The 23314-nt window shown below is 44.0% G+C and overlaps 1 protein-coding gene across 4 annotated transcripts in view; it reads left to right on the forward strand.

The window, feature by feature from the left end:
* Ttll5 (tubulin tyrosine ligase like 5) overlaps positions 1-23314 on the forward strand; it is a 249816-nt gene that overhangs the window by 182524 nt on the left and 43978 nt on the right. For all 4 annotated transcript variants that reach the window (XM_051149557.1, XM_051149550.1, XM_051149542.1 and 1 more), the window contains one exon: positions 19157-19371. In XM_051149557.1, the coding sequence (XP_051005514.1) occupies positions 19157-19371 (215 nt within the window). The remainder of the gene's footprint in view (positions 1-19156; positions 19372-23314) is intronic.

The raw sequence follows: 23314 nt of genomic DNA on the forward strand, positions 1-23314 counted from the left end.
ATGAGCTAAAGTGCTTCTAGAAACATCATCACAGCCACAGGCAAGGGTGTGCTGTGCTGATCGCTTACCTGCTAATGTGATAAAGTTGACAATCCAGGTTAACCATCTAAACTATGGTCCAGACTAAACTGCCCATTGTGCTCTGCCTGCGTGGGTCACCTGATTGCATTTAGCTACAGTCATGTGGTTTATCAATTAGTGCATCATAGTTGAGACATTATAGATGCATACAATTGTGAATAGCTCTTGGGAGTATTTTTACTGGAGAAAACTTCAGACGTTTTGATTTGGAAAGCACAGGCTGCAGCACCTCACCTTGACAGCACATTTTCCTGCCACATAGAAATTTTCTCACTTAGAGAATTTTTGAGACAGCAGAATCAAGGAAGCCAGATTGCATTCTCACAATTGCAGATCTAAATATGTGTTTTAGGCTTTCTTTTATCAATATGTAAATTTCTTAAAGCTATTTGCAGTTCCAAACATCTTTTGTGTTAGTTACCCAGCACTGCCACCTTAGCCAGCTGCTGACCAGTATGGGACTAGTCAGTTGAACTTATACAATTGGTCCGTTTTCATTCTGTTTTTGGTCCTTGGAGACAGGATTTCACTTTGTAGACCTGGCTGTCCTGGAACTCACAGAGATCCTCCTGCCTCTGCCTCCCAGAATGCTGGGATTACAGGGGTGCACCACCACACTTGGCTGATTCTTTTCCTTTTTTAATAAAAAAAACTTTTTTAGATTTATTTATTTATTATGTATACAGTGTTCTGCCTTCATGTATGCCTGCTTGTCAGAAGAGGGCACCAGATCTCATTATAGATGGTTATGGGCCACCATGTAGTTACTGGGAATTGAACTCTGGACCTCTGGAAGAGCAGCCAATGCTTTTAATCTCCTAGCCATCTCTCCAGTCCTGATTCTTTTTCTTTGTATTTCATTGTGTGTATATGCATGCCTATGAGAGTAGCACAGTGTGCATATAAAAGGCAAGTTGTGGGAAGTTTGGAAGTAGGTACCTTTACCCACTGAGCCATCTCTCTGGTCTCATTGGTCTCCTTTTCTGTTTTGGTTTCTGGATTTGTTTGGGTTTTTAAAATAAAAACTATAGGCATTTTTTAAAAAAATTACAGACTGCGTGAGTATATGTGTGCACCAGGGCCCCACCCTGTACAGGTCAGATGACAGCCTTTAGGAGTCAGTTTTCCCCTTCCACTATGGTGATTCCAGGGGTAGAACTCTAGTAGCCAGATTTGGCAGCAGTCACCTTTACTGAACGAGCCATCTCATAGGCCCCAGTGGCTCCTTTTAAGCTACATTTTAACATGCTAAAATGGTAAGCAGCATTTTCAAAATAAAGGGAGCTGTTTACAGAGCATTGAAGTTGAGGGAAGAGAAGCCGTTTCTTGCTGATTTTTACTTTTAGACACTGCTTCATTTTTGAGTCCTTCTCATGCTTTTGATTAGCTTCCAGCAACACACATTCTTTTGAAAACTCGGAGTACTGCTGTTCTTGTGTAGATCTTTTCTCCACTGAGGATTATCCTAGTTTAGTTTCACTGAATTATGAAGTATATGGAAAATATGTTTTTTCAGATCTGTCAGAATATCTGTCTTAGGGAGGAGGCAGAACTCCCAAGAAGGGAGTGATCGTATGTCTCCTGGAGAGGGAACAGAAAACAATTCATCACAGTTTTATATATGTATATACATCATTTTATTTCTGTTCCTTGTTCTTCTAAACCACAACTGAGTGAGGAAAAGTGAGTAAGGGTTGAGTCCCAGGGTTGTGGGAAAGCAAGAGAGACTAAATCCTACCAGCTTAGATTTATAGCAAGACAGCAAATGAGGTACTAGGTATTCTAACGTGAGCACTTTAGTGACTTGGAGCGCTTTATTCAGAAGACATTGAGTTAGGCACTCCACAGCAGAGCCAAGTCCTGTTAGATTCCATGCCTTTGCCTTTTCGCTTAGCTGTGCTAGCCCTGACCGTCTTAGTCACTGCCAAACCACTGACTGAGATATGGGTCGTACTCTCAGTGTGGCCTTTATCTCGTCCCTGTGTTAGTTCTTCAGAGGTCAATATTGTATTTCTCTAATAAACTCCCTGTGCTTTTGAACCATTTTTCTAAAGTACAGGTACGTAACAATTTGGCTAACTGCCTCTTTGAGATTGCTGTGCAGAAGTAAAGTTGAGTTTACTAAGCATGCATCTACGGGTGAGATTTAGCAATTCCTATGTTAAGGGGTCTTTCTGCTTACTTTATGCTCGGGGACATTATCATACAGTATAGAGAGAGTGGTAGTTCCTCCTATAGCACCTTTCACATGGTGAGCTCTTAGAAAATGTTTGGGTAGTCTGCAAGGCTCTTCTTGCATTACCTGCAAAGAAAGTCCTCTGTTTTTGTTTTTTTGTTTTTGTTTTGTTTTTTTTTTTCTTTTTTCTTTTTTCTTTTTTTTCCCCTGTCTTCAATCAGAGCACTTATAGATATTCAGCCTGTTAAGGTTCATTTCAGGGAGACAAGATCTGATTCGGGGTGTGAGCTTGGGTACAGCATATCCAACCATCTATGCAGACTCAGGTTTGCTCTAGCATTGTACTCACAAATCTAGAAATTGCCATGCGCTGAGGTCACCCCTGAGAAAAATGAACCCTGTCACCTGGAAGTAAAAGAAGAAAGTCACTTAGAGCCATTGGCAAACTTTAGGGACAGAAATAAGAGAAAATATCCATGATAAACAAAAGAAGTGAACACTGGAAGTCTGAGCTTTTGTATGCCAGTGACTGACCCAATAGCTTGCACGACTGTGCACAAGACTGACAGACCTTCCCTGTAAGTAACCTTCGCTGGCCATGGATTGTATTGTGGCTCCTCAGCTGTGCCATGGTAAATGGTATGTGTGTGAGTGACTGTGACTGTGTTTCAATAAAACCTAATTTATAAAAACTGGCAGCAGACTGAATTTGGCCTGCAGGCCCTAGTCTGTACATCCCTGTCCAGGGCAGCAGACCAGCCAGCTAAGACACTGATTGTCCATCATCCTGTTTCTGCTCTAAGCAGGTTTGTTGTTTTCATCCCTCACAAGCTCCCAGTGCTAGTGCCATCTTCCCAGGGGCCATAGTCATCCATTCGCATTCTCTCCCCCACCCCCTCACCTCCCTCCGCCCCCCCTTCACCTCCCCCCACACATCCTCACCTCCCTCCGCACCCCTGGTTGGTTGTTTTTCCCTCCCTTGGAAGAGAAATCGTTTTATGTTTAAAACTTTCTTGGGAACTTTGTTGCTATCTTCCTCACCCCGTCCAGTCCCACAGCCTTCTCATGAGTAGTTATCAGAGCACCTCCTTGCTCATCCTTCTTATCAGGGTACATTCTGCTCGGCAGTCACTGCTCCAGGATTCACGGCTTAGAGCAGGCAAGAGATAAGGAACTGGACAGAGTCCTCCCTTATGTTCATAATGGCCACTGCTTCGTAAGGCCTGGCACCGTCAAGCGCTATTCCAGGCACAGCCTGTATCTTGACTCATGTAAAATGAGCTTGAGGGGCTTTGCTGGAGTCCTGAGTTGGGGGGGGGGGGAGGCAGTAGTTCTTACAGACTGATGTACCCCTCTAGCCTCCCTGCTTGCCACTTCCTTCTCCTACTGGCATTCTGCCCCAGTAAGAGAGAAGTGTAAATGCACTTTTCTTTGAACTGAGTGGGGGACTCGCTGGGGCCACAGTGACTACTGGTGACATCAGCATGAGTAGCACCTCATGCTGGGGTCCGTGTGGAAGGCTGGAGCAGCCATGAGGCCTGCCTGACCTGATTCTAATTGGTGACATTGAGCTGATGTTATTCTTGGCACAGGCAAAGCCATTACTCAGTAGTCTCTGTTAAAGTGATCCTTTGTTAAACTTCTGCTCCCAGCCCCAGTCCCTCTGCCTTCCCTCCCACCCTCTTCTCTGCCTCATCCAGACTGAAAAGGAGTCCAAAAGACAGGGGAAAAGTTACCGCCATTCTGGTGGCCAGGGCAGAATTGCTGAAGTCTCTTTTTGCAACAGTGGGGGCAAGGAGAGATTTTAAATGCATCTGAATGTGTCACGGGTTCTGTTTTCTTTCCAAAGCCCTTCCATTTTTCAAAGACTTAGTTTTGCACATGAGTAAGGTATCCCAGGGTAGGAAGATGCTGTGTCTGTGTGCATTTTGTCCTCGCAGCCATCCACTCTTTTCTTTCCCTTCTCACGGGGACAAGTCTACCTTCGATCCCATGAAGCAGTGAGCGTTAGTCCTCCAGTTAGCAGGGCCAAGCCCTTGGCATTCTCTGAGGGTCCTCATCTGTGTATAGGGCGATCTTGGAGGCCCTGGGGGGTGGGCAGCATATTGCTGCTGATGTGTGTATGCAGAACTCTACAGGTGTGGGAGGGATTCTCATATAAACATCCAAATCGTGTTATTTTACTCCTAAAAGTATTGCCATCCATCTAGAAATGCTAAGCTCCTTGTGGGGAGGAACACTGCTTCCCTAAGCTTCAATGCTATGTGTTTGGGAGGTGTCGGAGCTGAGCAGAAATCATTCCCCTTTTCAAGCAGCAAGCAGTAGCAGGACGCTGCTAGCAGGATAGCCCTGCAGGAGGTATAGGCTAGCCCTGCAGGAGGTATAGGCTAGCCCTGCAGGAGGTGTAGGCTAGCCCTGCAGGAGGTGTCCTTAAAGACTTGTGGGTGAGAGAGGAAGGGTTGCCTAAGGGCATTCAGGAAGAGGAGTTCTTGCATGTGTGCCAAAGCCTGTGAACTCAAATGTCATGACATGATGCATGTTTGTGTTTTTTTCTTGCATGTGTGCGTGCACAAGAGTACACTCGCGCACGCACGCGCACACACACACACACACACACACACACACACACACACACACACGCACACACACGCACACACACACTTTTCTCTTGACCTTTATCTGGAACTCATCTAACACTTGCATTTCTAGCTTTTCATTATTTATTTTTTCTAGGTTACTCTAATGTATTAGATTTTGCCAAGCTAAACTCTCTTCTTCTTTCTTATTGAAAATACATGAATAATGTGTGTGAAAACTGCCTTCGCTGGCTTTGGAAATGGTCACTTGAGACAAGCTTTGGCGTCCATGATGCTTGATTTAAGTCTACTCTGTCCAGGGCATGACCTAGAACAGGTTATTGGAACTTCTTTGAATGTCATTTTCGTTCTCTTTAATTGAGAAGTGATGAGAGAGACTTGTGGGGGAACCACTAGGATTGTAATTCTCAAATGAACAATGACCACATGTTACCGAACCAAGCATTGTATTTGTATTGATTCACTGAATCCCTATAACTGCCTTTGATTAGCCCCAATTTTTTGTTTTTGTTTTTTGTTTTTTGTTTGTTTTGTTTTGAGACAGGGTTTCTCTGTAGCCTTGACTGTCCTGGACGTGCTTTGTAGCCCAGGCTGTCCTTGAACTCACATCAATATGCCTGCCTCTGCCTCCCCAAATGCTGGAATTACAGGTGTGTGCTACTATGCCTGGCTGATTAGCCCCATTTTTTAAATGACATTAAAAGATCAAATAACTTCCTCAGAGTCACATAGGTAAGAAATGGGAAAGCTGGGATTGAAGCCCAAGGCTGTCAGCATCTGATGTCTAAACTCTGATTACCATGCTGGTTGCTGCCTCCGAGGCACACTGTGTGTGTGTGTGTGTGTGTGTGTGTCTTTGCGCACGTGCGTGTGCGCGCGTAAATGGCAATAAGTTCTTACTGACTATTATTGAAAAGTTACAATTCAGCTCTCTTAACTTCTAGCTAATTCATATTCACAGTCTGAAAAGAAAACATTTATTAAACCTATTAAAGGCCTAGACACTATCCCAATCACCTCAAATGCTTAATTCAATATCTTAAGGAGTTGGTGCATGCAGAGATCTTAGAAACGCGCATGCTCCACCCTCCCGTGTGCTTCAGTCCTAGTGGGAAGGTTAGAAGACAATGCGCCAGGCGGATCCGGAAACCTCTTCAGAGGCTCCCACACTCAGAGCCTGTGCATGCTGCTAGCTCTTCAGCTGTAGCTTTCTCTTTTCTTTTAGCTCTGTTACTAATGATACTGTTTTATTTTTATTTGTGTTAGGTGTCATGAGAAAACCGCCATAGTTAGCTGTTGCTTCATTGCTGATAATAAAAGAAGTCCCGATGACCGTCAGGGTGCTTTGTAGAGCAGCTGCTGTGACTGTGTCCCTCTGTGATTTGGGGGGACACGGCATATGGAGAGTGCTTTCTATGCCCCATACCCCCAAGTCAGAGCACCTTCCTTAGTCTCTTTGGAGCACTTTCCTCTTCTCAGCAGAAGTGCTTCGTCTTCTTATTTTATGTCCAAGTCACTAATAAAATGAGGTATTCAGCTTTACTGCTGAACACAGCTACACACTGTCCCCCAGAGAGAGAAAAGAACCATCACTGCCATCCCTTAGCGGACCTCAGCTTGGTTGTAGGTGTTTAGGTACCAGTGTCTAAGGAATGGGTTTGTTCAACTAAAGCAGTGGTTCTCAACCTGTGGGTCTTGATCCATTTGGGGTCACATGACCCCTTTCTCAGGGTCACCTGAGATCATCGGAAAACACAGATATTTACATTGCAGTTCATAACAGTAGCAAAATTACAGTTAGGAAATTGCAGTGATTTATAGTGGAGGGTATCAGCACACCATGAAGAGCTGTATTAAAGGTCACAGTGTTAGGAGGTTGAGAGCCCTGCTCTAGAGGGTTAAGACGGGGTGTAGGACCTGCCTTTCTGCACCCTGCCTTGTGCTTTCTGTCTCTGCACACATGCAGGAACTCAAAGCAGTAGCTCTGTGTGAAATAATGAGAGATATCTTTACCAGGAAGAACTCCATCTATCTGAGGTGGACACAGGCACAATGAATACATGACAGCAAGGTCTGTGTAAGACATGCGCAGTAAGCCAACTGTGTGTGATTCTGGGCCAAGTAAAACAAACCATTCATTTCAGGACAGAGACAAGTTGGATATCTATAAAAAAAAGAATTTAAAGTTGTGAGGCGCACGCCATTAATCCTAGCACTTGGGAGGCAGAGGCAGGAGGATAGATATAAGTTTGAGGCCAGCCTGGTCTACAAAGCGAGTCCAGGACAGCCAAGGCTACACAGAGAAGCCCTGTCTTGAAAAGTTAAAAAATAAAAAAAGTTGTGAGGGAAATTTAGTACTGTTTTATTTTACTAATCAGAAGATATAAGATTCCAACATGTTATTAGGAAAAAACGAGTCTCTAATATACAATTAATTCTCTACAGCTGCTAGAAGTAAAATACAGAGTAGGTCATTGTACATAGAACTCTAAACTCTTATTTGTCAGTCAGTTGCGCTCTCAGTCTGAGTTCCTTGCTTTGTTTTCAATTGACTTTCTACAGACAACATCAGTAACTTGAAAACCCAAATTTTCATAATCTAGAACTTTTTGAGATCTGACATGATGCCACAAGTGGAAAATTCCACGCCATAAAACTGTTTTATATACAAAAAATACTAAAAATCTTATATAAAATGACCTTTGGGCTTTGTGTATAAGGCATTTATAATGCTTCAGCAAATTGCATGTTTGGACTTGGCTGCTTCTTTCAAGATGACTCATTATATAAATGGAAGTAGTCTATAATCTGAACTACTGCCCAAGCGTTTTGGGTAAGAGATACCCAACTTGTGTGTGTGTGTGTGTGTACACTCATGTATGTATGCATATTTGTGTACATACAAGTGTACATACATATATACTTATGCATGCTAACTTTTAAAATAATTAGCAAGATTTGCTTATAGGTGATTTTATTTCCCATTTTTTTTTTTAAGAAAATGAATTTTATAGAAAGCAGATTTGGGTCTTGGAAGATTGCTGAGATAGACAAATTGCTTGCTGGTTGAGTGTGAAGATCTGAGTTCAGATCCCATCCCCCATGTGAGATGCATGCCTGTAATCCCAGCACTGAGAAACTGAAACAGGGGGACCCAGAGCTTCCTGGCTAGCCAGCTCAGTCAGCTGGTCAGTGCCAGGTTCAGTGAGAGATCCTTTGTTGTTTGTTGTTGGTTTTCAAGACAGGGTTTCTCTTTGTAGCCCTGCCTGTTCTGGAACACGCTCTATAGACCAGGCTGGCCTCACACTCCCAGAGGTCCACCTGCCTCTGCCTCCTGAGTGCTGGGAGTCATCTCTGTCTTTCTCAACAGAGACAGAGGCAAGGAATGGAGGTACACACCTTCCATCTCAACACATAGCACCTCGAGGCAGAGGCAGGAGAAGCAATCCCAGTGAATTCCAGACCAGGGATACAGAGTCTCAACTAACACAGTCAAGGCAGTGAGCAATAGAGGAAGGTTCTCAATGTCAGCCTCCAGAGGTACATGGACACACGTGTGCATACATATATCACAAAGAAAGAGAAAGTTTGTTTTCTTCTTCGGCCGATGACAGTGTTAGGTTTATTTGTTTTTGCTTTAGAAAAGAGATTTGATGCAGAAGATTTGCTTTCCATACATGTTCTTTAAAAGAGAGTCAGCATAGCACAGTGAAGGGAGGCAGCTGAGTGTGTGGCCACTTTATGCGCATGGGCCATGAGTCCCAGCTTACTACACAGTAACTACACACTCATAATTTTGCATGTGTGTTCTATAAATGTAACTTTTATTTGCCAGATTTAGTGATGTCTTCTCAGAGGCTTACTGCCTCTGTCTGCTAACCTAGGCCTAGTCCTGGAAGCTTTAGCCTCCAAACAATCTAATCTAGACCTAGAATGTTTTCAGTTTCTGAGATTTACTGCTGAATAAGCTCACCCTTTGTGGCTCTTTCTGAACTCTGGCTGGCTGGTTCAACTCAGCTGTTCTGCCTCAAACTTCTCTCCAAGCTGACTTGATTCAAACTGGCTTCTCTCAGCTATTGAACTGAATGGTGCTTGCCTCTAAACTAACTATAGAAATCTGTTCTAAGTTCCTTCTCATTCTCGGGGGTGTATTCACCTGGGGTAGCTGTTCTCTTCAACCTCTCTCTGTAAAACTCTCCCAGTAAAACTGCCCCCTCTCTCTTCTTCCTCCTCCTCCTTCTCTCCCCTCTTTTTTCTCCTCCTCCTCTTCCTCCTCCTTCTCCTCTTCTTCTTCTTCTTCTTCTTCTTCTTCTTCTTCTTCTTTTCTCTCTCTCTCTCTCTGTTCTGCTCCTTCTCCTTTTTTCCACCCCCCTCTCTCTTACCCCTCTCTCCCCCCACTGCCTCTCAACTCACTCCCAACCAAACTGCCTAAACAACACTAAGTAGAACTCAGAGATTCAAGCCTCTGTCTCCTGAGTGCTGGGACCTAAACTTTTCTTTACCTGAAATTTGCTCTATACCAGGTTGGCCTTGAACTCAGAGATCTGCTTACCTCTGTCTCCTGTATTAAAGGTGCGTCTGTATTCCAGCCATATCACACAGACATGGAAGGTCTTTGGATGTGATGCAGCCATGTTCTGCATTAAAATTCCTCTACTGTGTGCCTTGGTTCTTTTGTAAACAGAGATGATATTTCAGCCCACTGCAGATAATTGGTAGAAGGTTACCCAAATTTAACATAAAAAGCATTTAGAGCAATGCTGATCCATGGGAAAGAGTTCCAATTAATGCTCTTAAGCTGGGCAACCCCAGCACTTGGGAGTCTGAGACAGGAGGATGTCTGAGTTTGAAACAAGCCTGGCCTCAGAATGAGATCTGTCTCAAAAAAAAAAAAAAAAAAAAAAAAAAGCAAAAATTCAGCTGCTTTTAATGTACCTTTTCACTGTGGTTAAAAAAAAAAAAAAAGCACATAAAATAAACACACTTTCTTAGCAATTCTGACTGCACATGTCCGCTGTACAGCAGATCTCTACAGGGAGTCTCTGATGCAGGATGGGAACCCGAGGCTCACTGGACCACCTTTCCTCCTTGTCTCCCAGCAACCGGTGCTGCCATTTTACCTTCTGTTACAATGGCTTTGGCTACTTCAAGTTTTTCATAAGTAGACCACTGTAGGACTTGCCTTTCTGTGACTGGTTTATTTTGCTTAGCATCACACTTAAGTTTTATTCATACTGTAGTGTCAAAGACCAGCTTCAACATCATAGGGTAATCTGAGGATGGCCATAGATAAGAGGCTGGGTGTTCAGTGAGCAGACTTTCTCTGAGGGTAAAAAGCTTGATTCTCCAGGCCGAAACAGATTGTTACTGAATTGGGGTCCGCGGGTGAACTTCCACTGATGGTGGCATGCGTAGGCTAGAACTGAGTGTTACTGGCGGAGGGCCAGAGCTTGGTGGCTCTTGGCGGAGGATGCTACTGAAGGTAGCTAGCATCTAAAAGTAGGAAAGGAGAAGCAAGACACACACACACATGCACACACACACACACACACACACACACACACACATTAGATGATGAAATAAGACAAACTCCAGCAAACGAATTTCAACACGCTTCAGTAAATTCACACACACATGCACACACACACACACACACACACACACACACACACACACACACACACTTATGATGGATGGAGCAAACTCCAAAGAGCAAGTTCCAACAACTTTATATTTTCTCCCATAGCTTATACATCCCAGCAAAATCTGGGGTTTTTGTTTTGTTTTGTTGTTTTGGTTTGGTTTTTTAGGATTTATTTATTTATTATGTATACAGTGCTCTGCCTCCATGTATACCTGCATGCCAAAAGGGGGTACCAGATGACATTATAGATAGCTGTGAGCCACCATGTGGTTGCTGGGAATTGAACTCAGGACCTCTGGGTGAGCACTCAGTGTTCTTAACCTCTGAGCCATCTCTCCAGCCCCCCAGCAAAAATTTTTCATGCAATACAAAAATCACAATGTGGTTACATTCTGTTTTCCTTCAAGTGAATGATTACAGTGAGTATACGTAAGAAAAACATGTTCCCCCAATACCCTCACATGATCAGATGTTTTAAGTATTGTGGATGAGAAATAAACATGAAAAACAGATTATTCCCAAGAATTCATATACATCTATAACTAAGCAATTTGTTATATATTAACAAACTGTGAGCAAGCAAGGTAATTTCTCAGCTTTTCTTTACTGGTAGGCTGCAATTTGTGGTTATAAAAAAAGAATCAGTTATCTTTAAAAGTAATCTTATAAAAATCTTAAGAGAATCACAAATCTAAACTTTTATATTTTAAAAACCCCAGCCATTTCTATTTTAAATCCTCAAGATGCACATCTGTTCATTAACAATTTTTATTAAATCATGTTAGGAGACTAAGGGCAAAAATGGGTACAAGAAATTAATCACCTTGAAGCCCAGCTCCAGTGAGACAGTCACACCAGCTAGTGCTAGCTGGGCCATCGTTCTTGCTTGCCAACCTCGAAAGTTCCTAGCTCAGCTATTAAGAGTGTACTTTTCTGAACTTAAAATTGTTCCCTAAAATTTTCTACATCACAGCCATAGTCAAAAGCATCTTTACCTATCATTGCTAAACAATCTCGTTTTACAAATTCGTTCTAAGGGTAGTGGTCCTTGTTAGCAATCTACATCTACTCCAGCAGCAGTGCCTGGGAGAAATCAGGCATTATTATTGTGAGTGCCACCGATACTGCCAGAGGAGGGGCTGGACGCCCCCTTAGTTCTCATACAACTCATATATTAAGAGGCAACAAGCAGAGTGATGTGCCACAACCGCATGAAGTTCTCAGGACACGTGGTCCTCGGGGCTCTGCCTCCTGAGGCACACCCACCATGCTTGTGCTAGCCTGTGGGCCACATTGCATGAGTTCCAGAGCTGTTTTGCTGTTGCTCCTGCACAGCCCCCAACACTGTAGCTTGTAGAGAAAATGTTCCCACCGTACATAAAGTGTCCATCTTCAAAATAGAATGTTCCTAACTGGATAAGAATATGCTCTTATCTGTGTGTATCACATGTCTCTTTCCACACACTCACCAGTAAATACTTACGGTGCTTCCTTATTTTGGCTATGTCAATAATGTTTCACCAGACCTTAAATGTACGTAGTATTGTAATTTCAACTTGGGAGTTTTAGTTAAACTCCCTGTGCTTCTCCCAGAAGTAGAACTTGATTAAGATGATACTGTCTTTTGGGAGAAGGTCTAGGCTCAATAAAATATTAATTAACTATTTATTTGGACAACTAAAAAGAAAAAAGTTAGTTATTAACTTATTCACAGTTGCTAGAGAGAGGTGTGAGAACAAGTTAAAATGGATTAATATCAGGATAAAATGAATATTCTTCAGAATACTATCTGTGGATTGTTAGTACACTTCTCCAAAGACACAAATGTCTTATAAATTGAAGGAAAAAAACAGTGTCAGCATCACATTATGGTGGAGCTTTTGTGGAGGACAAGGCATTTCTGCATCATGGTCAAAAGAAAGTCCAGGAAATCAATCCTCTGAAGCTATGGAACAAAAGAATATGAAGGGCAGTAGAAATGGCTCCGTTGGTCAGATAGTTGGCAAGCAAACATGAGGACCTGAGTTACGCACACGCACACACCATGATCTCAGCCAGTGTGATGTGTGTGTGTATTTATGTCTTCAAAGTGGATAATGAAAATTTTGGAATGCTGTTTTTTCATTTCACTCAAACATGTTACAATTTTACTTATATGACAGACAATTATAAATTGATCCCATGTTGCTTTGTAATGTTTTACTGTTGGTTTTAAGTCGTTTGATAACTGTAGTGATAATTTGAGAATTTTAGTTTCTTTTAAAAACACAGAAATATTATAAGAATATGGTTTTGTTTTAATCCAAGGTGTGAGGATATGGGGCTGCTTTGGACTGCCTGCAGCAGCTGACTTGATTTGCCTCGTGCTCCAGCAGAGGCGTGTTTTTGCCAGCTGCACATAGTTTCTGCAATGATGTGACATTTGGGATTCTGAAAACTTTTCAGAGGACACATAAATGCAAGGGCCCAGAGAGGCAGGGTGAGTGATTGTTGGTCAGTCAGAGGGGTTGGTTGTGGTTTGTTAGAAGTCATGCTCAAAGAAACAAGAAGAAAGAAATTAGATTCAAGGCTCTAGTGGTCTCTGTTACCCCTCTTTTTTTTCTTTCTGTCCTATCTAGTGCTAAGAAGTGAAGCTGGGTTGAGGTGTGTGTGTAAAAGGTGAGAAAAAGAAGAACCTACAAAATAGCAAAAACCAACTATAGATAACCATATAGAAAATATATAATCATTAAAAGTGACACTAGATCTACCTTTACAGATAGGACAGGATATTTGAATGAAAAAAAGCGGGTCTCAGAACATTTACTGTCACGTAATCACATTTCTGGAAGCCCATAGAAGTGTGTGTGTAGGCACAGAGAAGGCCTTCATGTGCTGAGGTGTTAGCAGGTGTGTCTCAGAGCAGATTTGGAGCTGACTTTTAACACTATTTTCCCTTTTCTAATGAACATGTGTTAAAGAAACTCTGCCTGCCAAGCTTCTGTGTGCTTGTTTCATTGTGTGACACAGGGCCGCCCATGGAGGGAGCAAGGAAGGAAGTGGAGAGCAGAGCCACTGGTCACCTGAGTCTGGAGCGACCACCAGCACAGCACCCTTCACCTGTGTCTGAGTGACTGGCTCTGTTGTTAGAGATAGAGTGGGGCTGCTGATGAAGCCAGGCAAGCCACGAGATATTTTAGGGGCCCTGGCCTAAGCCAGCTGCCTCTAACTGCAAGACTGCTAACAGTATCTCCAGCTTGGTTAGTATGAGGATGCTGGGGCTTACAGGTACATTCACTTATCTGGTTTTAATTACCTTCTTTGCACCTCAGACATTAGCAAATGTAAATTTAGGAACTGTCTATTGAGGCCTACTTGTTTCAGCTGGTTGATAATATGAATTTGAAAGTTGTTCTATTCGGGTAAGTACCTGTATCTGCCTCCTGGTCAATAAGACATGAACAGCATTAAGACTTTCTTCCTTGTTCACTGGTTTTAGAAGTGGAAGGATGTGCTAGAGCATCTTGGGTAGCTCAGTATCCTGGGTCTGGCTTTTGTGCCGTTGCTCGCTCTCTGTATACACACAGTAGCATTTCTGGGTTTCTGCTCCATCCCCGCCGAGGCCGTAGCCCTGCTCAGAGCACAGCAGCACCAAGAGCTGCGCTTTCTTTCCCTCGGTCCTGAGTCTTGTCCCAGCTGACAAACATTGTGAGTGGAAGACAGCCAAGAACTGCACACAGTGTAAAACAAAGGCCTTTTAGAAGCGTGCTTTTGCCAAAATAGAAACAACTTCTTCACCCTCACCTTGGCTCCAAGGTTTTTTACAGCATCATAAGCTCTTTGAAAAGTTGTAATGTGTTCTTTTCACTGAGCAGCTCTCAGCCTGGTGATAGACAAGTGTGAGAGTAGTGGTTTGCGTGTGCAAAAAAGTGTACCATTCCTGTCTATGAGTTGCCACAGAGGAACCCTCTGGAAATAGCTTTGTATGCTTGCTAATAGGCATCTTATCCTAGTTAGGTCAAAATATGATGTTGAGAAAATACTTCCTACAAATGTTTGCTCCTCTAGAGTGCGAGGACCACACAGAGGTGCTGCCCTGCTCAAACAGAGGCCAGTTGCTGCTTCCCTTCCCATAGTGCTCCAGGAGTAGACTAAGAGTCTGTAGTGCAGAGAGCCCTGCTCTATCATAGGCCAGCCTAAGTGAGGCCAAAAGAAGTGTTTTTCTGGAAGAAGAAGAAAAAAAATTAAAGCCTCCTAGACCTTAATCTCTGGACCACATTATCTTTCTAGTAAGAGGCTAGGTCTTGCCTCCCAGATATAGTAAGAAGGCCAGACCATGACCTTCTGTGACCTTCCCAGTGGCAGCTTGTATGCTTCTATCAGAAACCCCTCCTTCCTGCCCACGAGCACCCTGTGTTGTGGGAGAAGGAGGGCCTTTCCAGTCTTTTGCCTGGGGCCATGCCAACCCTCAAGCTGCAGTTTTCTGAGTCTCCTTGCTGTAGTGTGGCTGTTTCCCACACCCAGCAAAGCAGGGGGGGAAATGGGTATGCCTAGCAGGTGAGTGGAATCACTTCTTCCCCCACTCTCTCAGCTCGAAGCCTGCTCAGCACGAGAGACAGTCGCCATCGCCCCTCTGTTGCTGATATCATGTGTCTGAACCTGCTGTGTCTTGAGGAGCTGTTGGCATCTCTTTCTTCTGTGCTTTACAGCATGGTTGTCAGGAGAGAGAGCGCCAACAATCTGTGCTTGGTGGGGTGGCAGAATTAAAGCCAAGATGCAGGGAATGGAAAGGGAGCCTAGGGAAGCTGATCCTGCCACTGGTCAAGGCACACTCACTCACAGGTCTGCTTTTAAGGAGCCCCGGTGCTTGCTGGGCTGTTAGCAGATTCAGCCACTTTAACCTCGTCACTATTAGCTTAGCTTCTGTGGGATCCCTGGGGATTTGTGTCTACTACTGAGTCTGACCTTTCAGGTGATGTCCAGCTGGTATGTCAGCAAACACAATGGTGATCACTTCATTGTCCATTGAGGATATAAGAGTGTGGTCACTGAACCACGAGCCGCAGCTTCCTCCCGCCCTTGGAAAGAGAAACTGCCTCCTGAAGTACAGTCCAGGCCTGTTGTGTTAAGACTCAAGCAAGTGCGAGTCTGTGTAGACTGAGACTCACTTAAGTCGGGATTACAATTAACTGCATGTACCAGCTAACCTCTCCCTACCCAGTACCTGAGTTAGGCACAGTAGAGGGCTTCCCGTGTAATTAGAAATCTGTGGAAATAGGCTCTTCCAGACACTGTGGAGCCACCAGAAGCCCACGCTCCTTCCGCTCTGTCTTCTTCCTGACTTTGTTCATCCCCGCCCCCCCCCCCCCCCCCGGCAGGTATATCCATGCTAGTAGGGAGCAGAACTGTGTCAGCAGAGGCTGTAATCTACGGTCGGTCTGCTCTGAGAGAGCTGTCCCAAAACGACGCGCTGTGCTTGTGTCTACACCTCGTTGGGCAGAACTGTGCCGCGTGCTTGTTTTTGGGTAGAAGAGCAACAGGAAGCATAAGTGTTGCCTGTTGAAGGCAAGCACGCGTTGTTCAAACAGAGTCAGGGCAGGAGTCGGGGTGCCAGGGCCGCCTAAGCCCTAAGGCAGGGCTCCTCACACTCACTTCATTTGGCTCTGGCAAGACATCAGTATGGGAGGACACTGTGCAAATTTTTATTTAGGAAAATTAAACTGCCTTTTGTTTGGATCTGCAGAGGACTTGTTTATATTTTGACAATGACATGGATATAAATACCATGCACTCTAGGTACTAAAATCTAGAAAAAGGCCCTACCTCAATGGAAGTCCACAGCCTGTTTTCTGTGTTCCTGTTGTTACTAAAAAAAAAAATCCAGTTGTTACTTAAAAGTTCACATATGTTTATTTTATGTGCATTGATGTTTTGCCTCTATGTATCTCTGAGGGTGTCCAGTTCCCTGGAACTAGAGATAGTTGTGATCCGCCATGTGGGTACTGGGAATTGAACCCGAGATCTTTGAAAGAGCAGTCAGTGCTCTTAATCGCTGAGGCATCTCTCCAGCCCTTCTTTCCAGTGTTCTTACTTTAAAATTAAACAGTAACAGCTAGGTAGTCATAGTGCACACCTTTAATCACTGCACCTCAGGAGGCAAAGGAAAATAGATCTCTTGAGTTCGAGGCCAGCCTTGTCTACAGAGCAAGTTCCAGGACAGCCAGGGTTACACAGAGAAACTTTGACACAAGCAAACAAACAGCTGATATAGCACTGTGTGTGTGCTCTCTGCTCATGGTGTAAACGTTTATTAAGTAGTAAGCACTCTGTCAGGTACTGTGAGTGCAGCTTGGCAGATGATGGTTCACTGAGTCAGTATTTGCTGCACAAGCGTGAGGCGTTGACATTCCCTAGCCCCTACCTAAAGGCCAGCTGGCTCCCAACGTTGACCTCAGCAACCACGTGTGCATGTTTATACACACTCACACACTCCCTGTAAGAAACTTTTAAGCATAAACAATAAAAAAAAAAAAAAAAACAACGACCAAACAAATCCAGCCATTTTCATTGTGTACTATCTGGAAGAGAAGAAAACTGTGTTTGTAAATGGCCGCCATGCATGCTAGAATGGCCTGACTCTGACAAGAACCTCACAAATACATGTTTATAAATGCTCAGCAGAGGAAAATATTATTTCTGCCAGAAAGAATTGAGTAAATATGACCTGAGAGCCTGAACATATGTTTTCTTTTTAAGAGTTTGCGTTCCCAGCTAGTGAGCATCATCCTAAGACCAGAAAAAATATGTTAGAAAAATGCATAACCAACTACCATTCACAGAGGATTACATACAGGTGGGCTTGTCTGCTCTTTGGTTTCTCCATAAGTTGAGGATGAGGTTTGGGAAGTGTATATTGAGTGTCCGTGTGTGTGTGTGTGTGTGTGTGTGTGTGTGTGTGTGTGTGTGTGTGTGTGTATCTGTCTGTCTCTGTGTGTGTGTGGGTACACATGATGCTTGGTTGATGTCTGGGTACCTTTGTTGGATGCCTAGCCTAGAGCGATCTGTGTGGTCTTCATTCAGCCTCCAACAGTCCAGCAATGTAGTTACAACCGTCTACATGCTTAAGTAACTGGAGCTGGTTGCCTGGTTAGCGAGCATCAGACCCACATTTGTGCCCTGGCACAAATGGAGAGGCCATCTTTCCTGCAGTCCCTAGGTCTCTCTGTCTTTCACTATGGCCCAGTCTGACCCCACAGCAGATGGCCCAGCTTGGACCACTCAGGTCCTCTGCCTTAGAAACCTCTGTTCCCAGTCAGGCATCTCAGTCAGCAGAGTCACTCCACATAAGACTCCTCACCTCAGTCTCTCTCACATCTCCCTAGCCAGACTTGGGACTCAGTTCCTAACGATGGAACCCCCTCAATATGGAGACAGCAGAATTCCATCTCTCTTTATATGTTCTATTTACTGGTGGAAGTCAAGTTCAGGATATCCTTTTTTTTTTTTTTTTTTTTTTTTTTTTTTTTTGAGACAGGGTTTCTCTGTGTAGCCTTGGCTGTCCTGGACTCGCTTTGTAGACCAGGCTGGCCTCGAACTCACAGTGATGCATCTGCCTCTGCCTCCCGAGTGCTGAAATTAAAGGTGTGCGCCACCACCACCTGGCCCAGGATATCCTTTTGTTTTAAAAGCACTGTATATTCTATAAGTCATTATTTTCACTTAATATGACTTGAAAATTAAAGTTTTTACAATGCATGCCTATTGAAAGCAGTGTTTATACTGTAGAAGACCAACCAGTAACAAAAATTCTACTGAGATAAATTAGAGTAAGTAAAAATTTGGTTACATGCCTTACAAATGTGAGAACCTGAGTTTGGATTCCTGGAACCATATAATGGCAGGTAGGAGTGGTGGCCAGCCTGTCATTCAGCCTCCAGAAGGCAGAGACAAAAGGGTCACAGAGCAAGCTGGCCAGTGAGACCAGACTGAGCTCTGGATTTGATTAAGATGACCTGCCTCAATGACTAAGATGAAAGAACTATCAAGGATGATTTCCAGCATCAACCTCAGGTCTCCACATGCAGATAAACACACACACAAAGAGACAGAGATAGAGACAGAGGAGGGGAAGGGAAGAGAGAAGAGGAGAAGGAGGGAGGGAGGGGAGAGGAGAAAAGAGAGAAGAAAAAAAATATTGCTAGGCATCCATTTGGAAGAAATGTACCTTCACTTCCTACTGTGTGGCACTCAGCATGTTTAGGCGGTGTTTTGGGTCTTTGCAGAAGGTCCCCAGGGTCAGTCTTGTATTCATCAGTTTATATGTTTGTGTATTGAACTCATTTTATCCCAGCCATGTTTCCAGGCTGTTTTGCTCTGACCCAGAAGGACGTTCATTAAACACTCCCTAGATTGAATGAACAGCGAAGGGAACTAAGCCGAGAGACCAAGCACTTCACGCCTTCATCTGTGTGACTGGTGCATAGGGCTAAGCTAGTGTACCTTCACTGGTAGCTCTGCTGAGCCATGCTCTGTCCTGACAGCCTTAGGGAAGCTTCTCCTGAAACCTGCTTAGCACTTTCCCTTTTTCCTTGGCCCCCTTTGGATTACAAATGAGTTGCATACAGCCAGGAGTGAGGAAGGAGCTCTCCATCAATTGTTTTCTTTTTCTTTTTCTTATAGGCAATCTTTGGCAGCCAGACACTGCCTAACTCCAGCTTATGGACAATGAATAGTGGTGCAGGCTGCAGAATTTCAAGTGCCACAGCTGGTGGCCAGAAGCCAAACACCTTGCCACAAAAAGTGGTGCCACTTCCAAGTTCCTCCACCATGGTCTCCAAGCCCCCGTCCAGTCACAAACAAGTGCTCAGAAAAGCAGCATCCCACAGGGCTTCCAAGTAAGTTATCTGTAATGGTTTGTGCAGTGTCCAGTGTTACATCAATTCTAAGCTAACGGCACTCTTTAGAAAGCTTTCAGGACCATTTGAATTGAAATCACAACACCTGATGAGAAACAGTACCAAGTTTGGGACTCAGCCATGGTTGCAAATTGGAATCACCTGGGGAGGAATTGAACTGCGCAGTGTCTGGCCCTGTCCTGTGGGAGGGGCAGCTACTATGCTCTAAGGTTTCTCCAGTAAGTCTGATGAGAGGCATCTACAAGGCTCAAGGTTACTGCTAACCAACTCTGTTGGCCTCTGCCAGGAGCTGTAGACCGTGCACCAGGTAATGGTCTTGACCTACTGGGTTAGAAAAAGGAGATAAAAAGGTCTCCCTCAGTTTATCTCTTCTTGCTCATTCTGCAAAATCAGAACCTTTCAATTTCACATCAAATTCGACGGCCCCCTTTCCGCTTGTTTGCACACCAGTGTTTTGATGGTTACCTTCAGTGTTAATGTGGCGCTGTGTAGCAGTGGTATTGCTGATGCTCTTTGTAGGCCACCTATTTTATACCAAGAACCACAAACAGCCCATACCTGAAATGCACCGTCCTTCCTCTACCTGCCTCCCTTTAGTCAGTTAACTAGAAATAATTGGCAAGGTGTTTCCTCTAGCAGTTTTCTCCTGTTTAAAACCAGGTATCCAACAAAAGTCTTAGAGACAGGCATTTCCTGCTGGGCCATACTCAGGGGGTTTTACTTGTTGCTTTTATTCATTAAGGCGTCTCCTCATTTGTCCTTCACAAGCTCAATTTTAGTTGCCAGAAACTCAGAAAATGTACTTACGGCTTTTTCCCCCTTGGAGGGCAAATCAAATTGTGGATTTGGATGGAAACAATCCCCTGCGGCTCTCTTAATCATATTGCTGCCATTATTCATTTACCCAACAAATATTTACTCAGTACCTGCTGTGCATTGTAGTGATGGAGGCACTCTCTGGAACATAAGTAAAGGGCAGTGGGAAGGCTACAGGTGAATGCTGGTGGAAAGACAGAAAAGAAACTGTGCCTCTTCCCTGCACCCCAGAAAAGAGTCAAATCCTGAAGAGTGTAGCCCCTGTACCCAGCCTGCTGAACTCCCACCCTATCACCCATCTTACTTGATTGGATGCTGTGAGCAAGTTTCTTAATCTCTTGGTCTTAGTTTCTTCATTTGTAATGATGGGGCAGTAATCACCTACTTCATAGGTAAGTGGGTAAGCAGGAGCTAAGTGAGCTTTAATTTTAATCATCCTTTGATGGATGCTTGAGACACTCTGCTGCAGCTCTGAGAAGCTTCCAGCTAACCATTTGAAAGCAAATGTTGAGTCTGCTGATATGTTCCTTGTGGGCCTGGGGGGCCTGGGGGGCCTGGGGGACCTGGGAGGGGCCTGGGAGGCCTGAGTGGTGCTAGTGAGCTGGACTTGGGGGGCAGGGCTGGAATTTTGAAGGCACAGCTTGTTGCCCTGAACTCACTGCTGGCAGGGGAGCCCTGCAGACTCCCGAGATGGAATTGCAGCTCTCTGGGCAAATTCTGCTTTGCTGAATTTTTGTGGTTTCTCTTTTTGTGACAGGCGGCAGTGTGGGAAAACCGGAAACAGCTCAGCATCAAAAATGCACAGAAGGGGTGGGGGAGCAAAGATTTCTTCAGAATTTAAGAAATATAATCTGAGTATCAGAAGGCATGCTGTGAGGCGTTGTTCCAGCAAATAGTTTCCAATTTGCCTTTATAACTAGCATAAGTCTGTGGGGCTAAGTTAGCACTGATCGAGACCTTAGCATTCCCCCACATGCAAGATGCCAGTGTTCGGAGGCCCCATAGGTATTTTTCTACTATTATTATTGTTGTTATTGTTATTGTTATTATTATTGTATCGTGGGGAGGGAGAACGTGCCCACATATACCATGGTACACTTGTGGAGGTCATAGGACAACTTTGGGGACCCTGTGCTCTTTTTTTGTGTGTGTTCCAGGGACCTAGCTCAGGTCATCAGGCTTGCACAGCAAGTGTTTTTATGAGTTGAACCCTCTTCTCATTTAAAAGAAAAGAAAAGTGTATACTTTTGCTGCTGCTGCTGTTGTTGTTGTTGCTTATTTGTTTTTGTTTTGTTTTGTTTTCTGAACTGACTCAATGAATTACATTAACTTTAGACTTACCAAAAAAGTTTTAGGGATACCACAGTCAGTCAGGAGGTACCCACTAGCTTTGCTTATTGTTAACATCGTTCCCCAGATAGGCTTAGTTCACTCTAAATTTCAAGACTACACCAGACTGTGAAACTGCCACCAATGTAGTACTGTCAGCTAAACTTTATATTTTATTTGGATCAGTGCAGTTATTTTTAATCCACAATTTTTTTTTGTATGGTTCCTGGAGTCAAAGTCTTGAGCATCACTCGGTCTGTTCTTCCTCTTCTAGAGGGATTCTTGTTCCAGACCAACCAATCAACTTTCTCACATCTCTGTGAGTCAGTTTCCTACTTTAAAATATATAGAATAGGATGGGAGCAATGGCTCAGAGGTTAAGAGCACTGGCTGCTCTTCCAAAGGTCCTAAGTTCAATTCCCAGCAACCACACAGTGGCTCACAACCATCTATAGTGAGATTTGGTGCCCTCTTCTGGCCTGCAGGTGTCCATGCAGGTGAAACACTATATACATCATATATATGGAATAATGACAATAGTACCTGGTTAAAGGGATCATTAAGAGAAGTAAATTCAGAAATGTTGAGCACAAATACAGTATGCACTACACACCACAAGCTAAAAAAGGATTATGCGTTGTGTGGTAAGAGGATAGTTGATAGGAAGGGGACAGTCAAATTTTTTGTGTAATTTTTTTACTGTATTCCTGCAAGATGTGTTGCTTCTTTTACTCCCATCTTGTTATAGCCTTTGTCTTGGCTCAGCTCAGATGAACAAGGGCCATCCATTCTGGCTGGTGGGACTGAGTAACACTCAAGAATGCCACTGTTCTCCAAGAGACACCCCAGTGAGAAGTTGTGATGCACATTCACCGTGCCAAGCCCTGTGCTTCGGGTTGACCTTGAAGCTTCTCTTAGCACCGAGGTTGGCATGGACAGATAGAGGCACTTCCCATGAGCACCATCAGTTTCCACATGGCTATGTCTGGAGAACAGTGGAACATAAAAGATGGAATAACCTTTGGATTTGGGTGCAAAAGGAGATGAAAATCAAAACACTGGAGTCCTGTTGAAGTCACTTTCCCATCTGTAAAACAAAAAACTACTGAATAATGTAGCCAAAGCAGCTTGTCAGTTCTGTGGACAGGACAGACATTTCTTCTTTCTCTCCCTTCCCCCTTGCTTGTTTTTAACTCTTTACTTAGGGCCAATCACCTTTCTTAATTTTCCTCTAATGCTTGAAACACTATAATTTAGTGCTCATCTCACCCCCTCCTTTCAAAAGTATTTGTGGCATTTTCTTTTTTTTTCTCTAAGAAATAACTGAATTAAAAGGGATGGCGGCTGTGAACAACTGAATGCATCTGAACTGTTCCTCTTTGTGGCCTTTGTTTTTAGAGGCTGGGTCGCACATATTTCCCAGGAAACAGGGAAAAAGAAAACCAAGGAGCTTAAGGATTGCCAGGCCAACTGACAGGCTCACGATGGGTTTGAAGGGACCAGGTCAAAGTGGTTGTAACTTGGGAAACTTCTGAGAAAGCAAGCAGAGCAGGGTGGGCATGTTGTCTCAGTGGTAGAGTGTATCATAGCAGGTGTGTGGCCCTAGAGTCCTAGAGGACAGGCAAGGAGCGAGGGGGAGGGAGGGAAGGCAGGAGAAGAGCAGGGAGGGAGGAGGAGGAAGAAAAGAGACTGAAGTACAATACTCAAGTCACTCTGTCTCAGGTGACTTTAGTGGGAAATCTAAAGTAACTAACTGCTCTGCTGTGCCAGCACCTAG

This window comes from Acomys russatus, chromosome 1 (genome assembly GCF_903995435.1).
Source record: "Acomys russatus chromosome 1, mAcoRus1.1, whole genome shotgun sequence".
Classification (NCBI taxonomy): domain Eukaryota; kingdom Metazoa; phylum Chordata; class Mammalia; order Rodentia; family Muridae; genus Acomys; species Acomys russatus.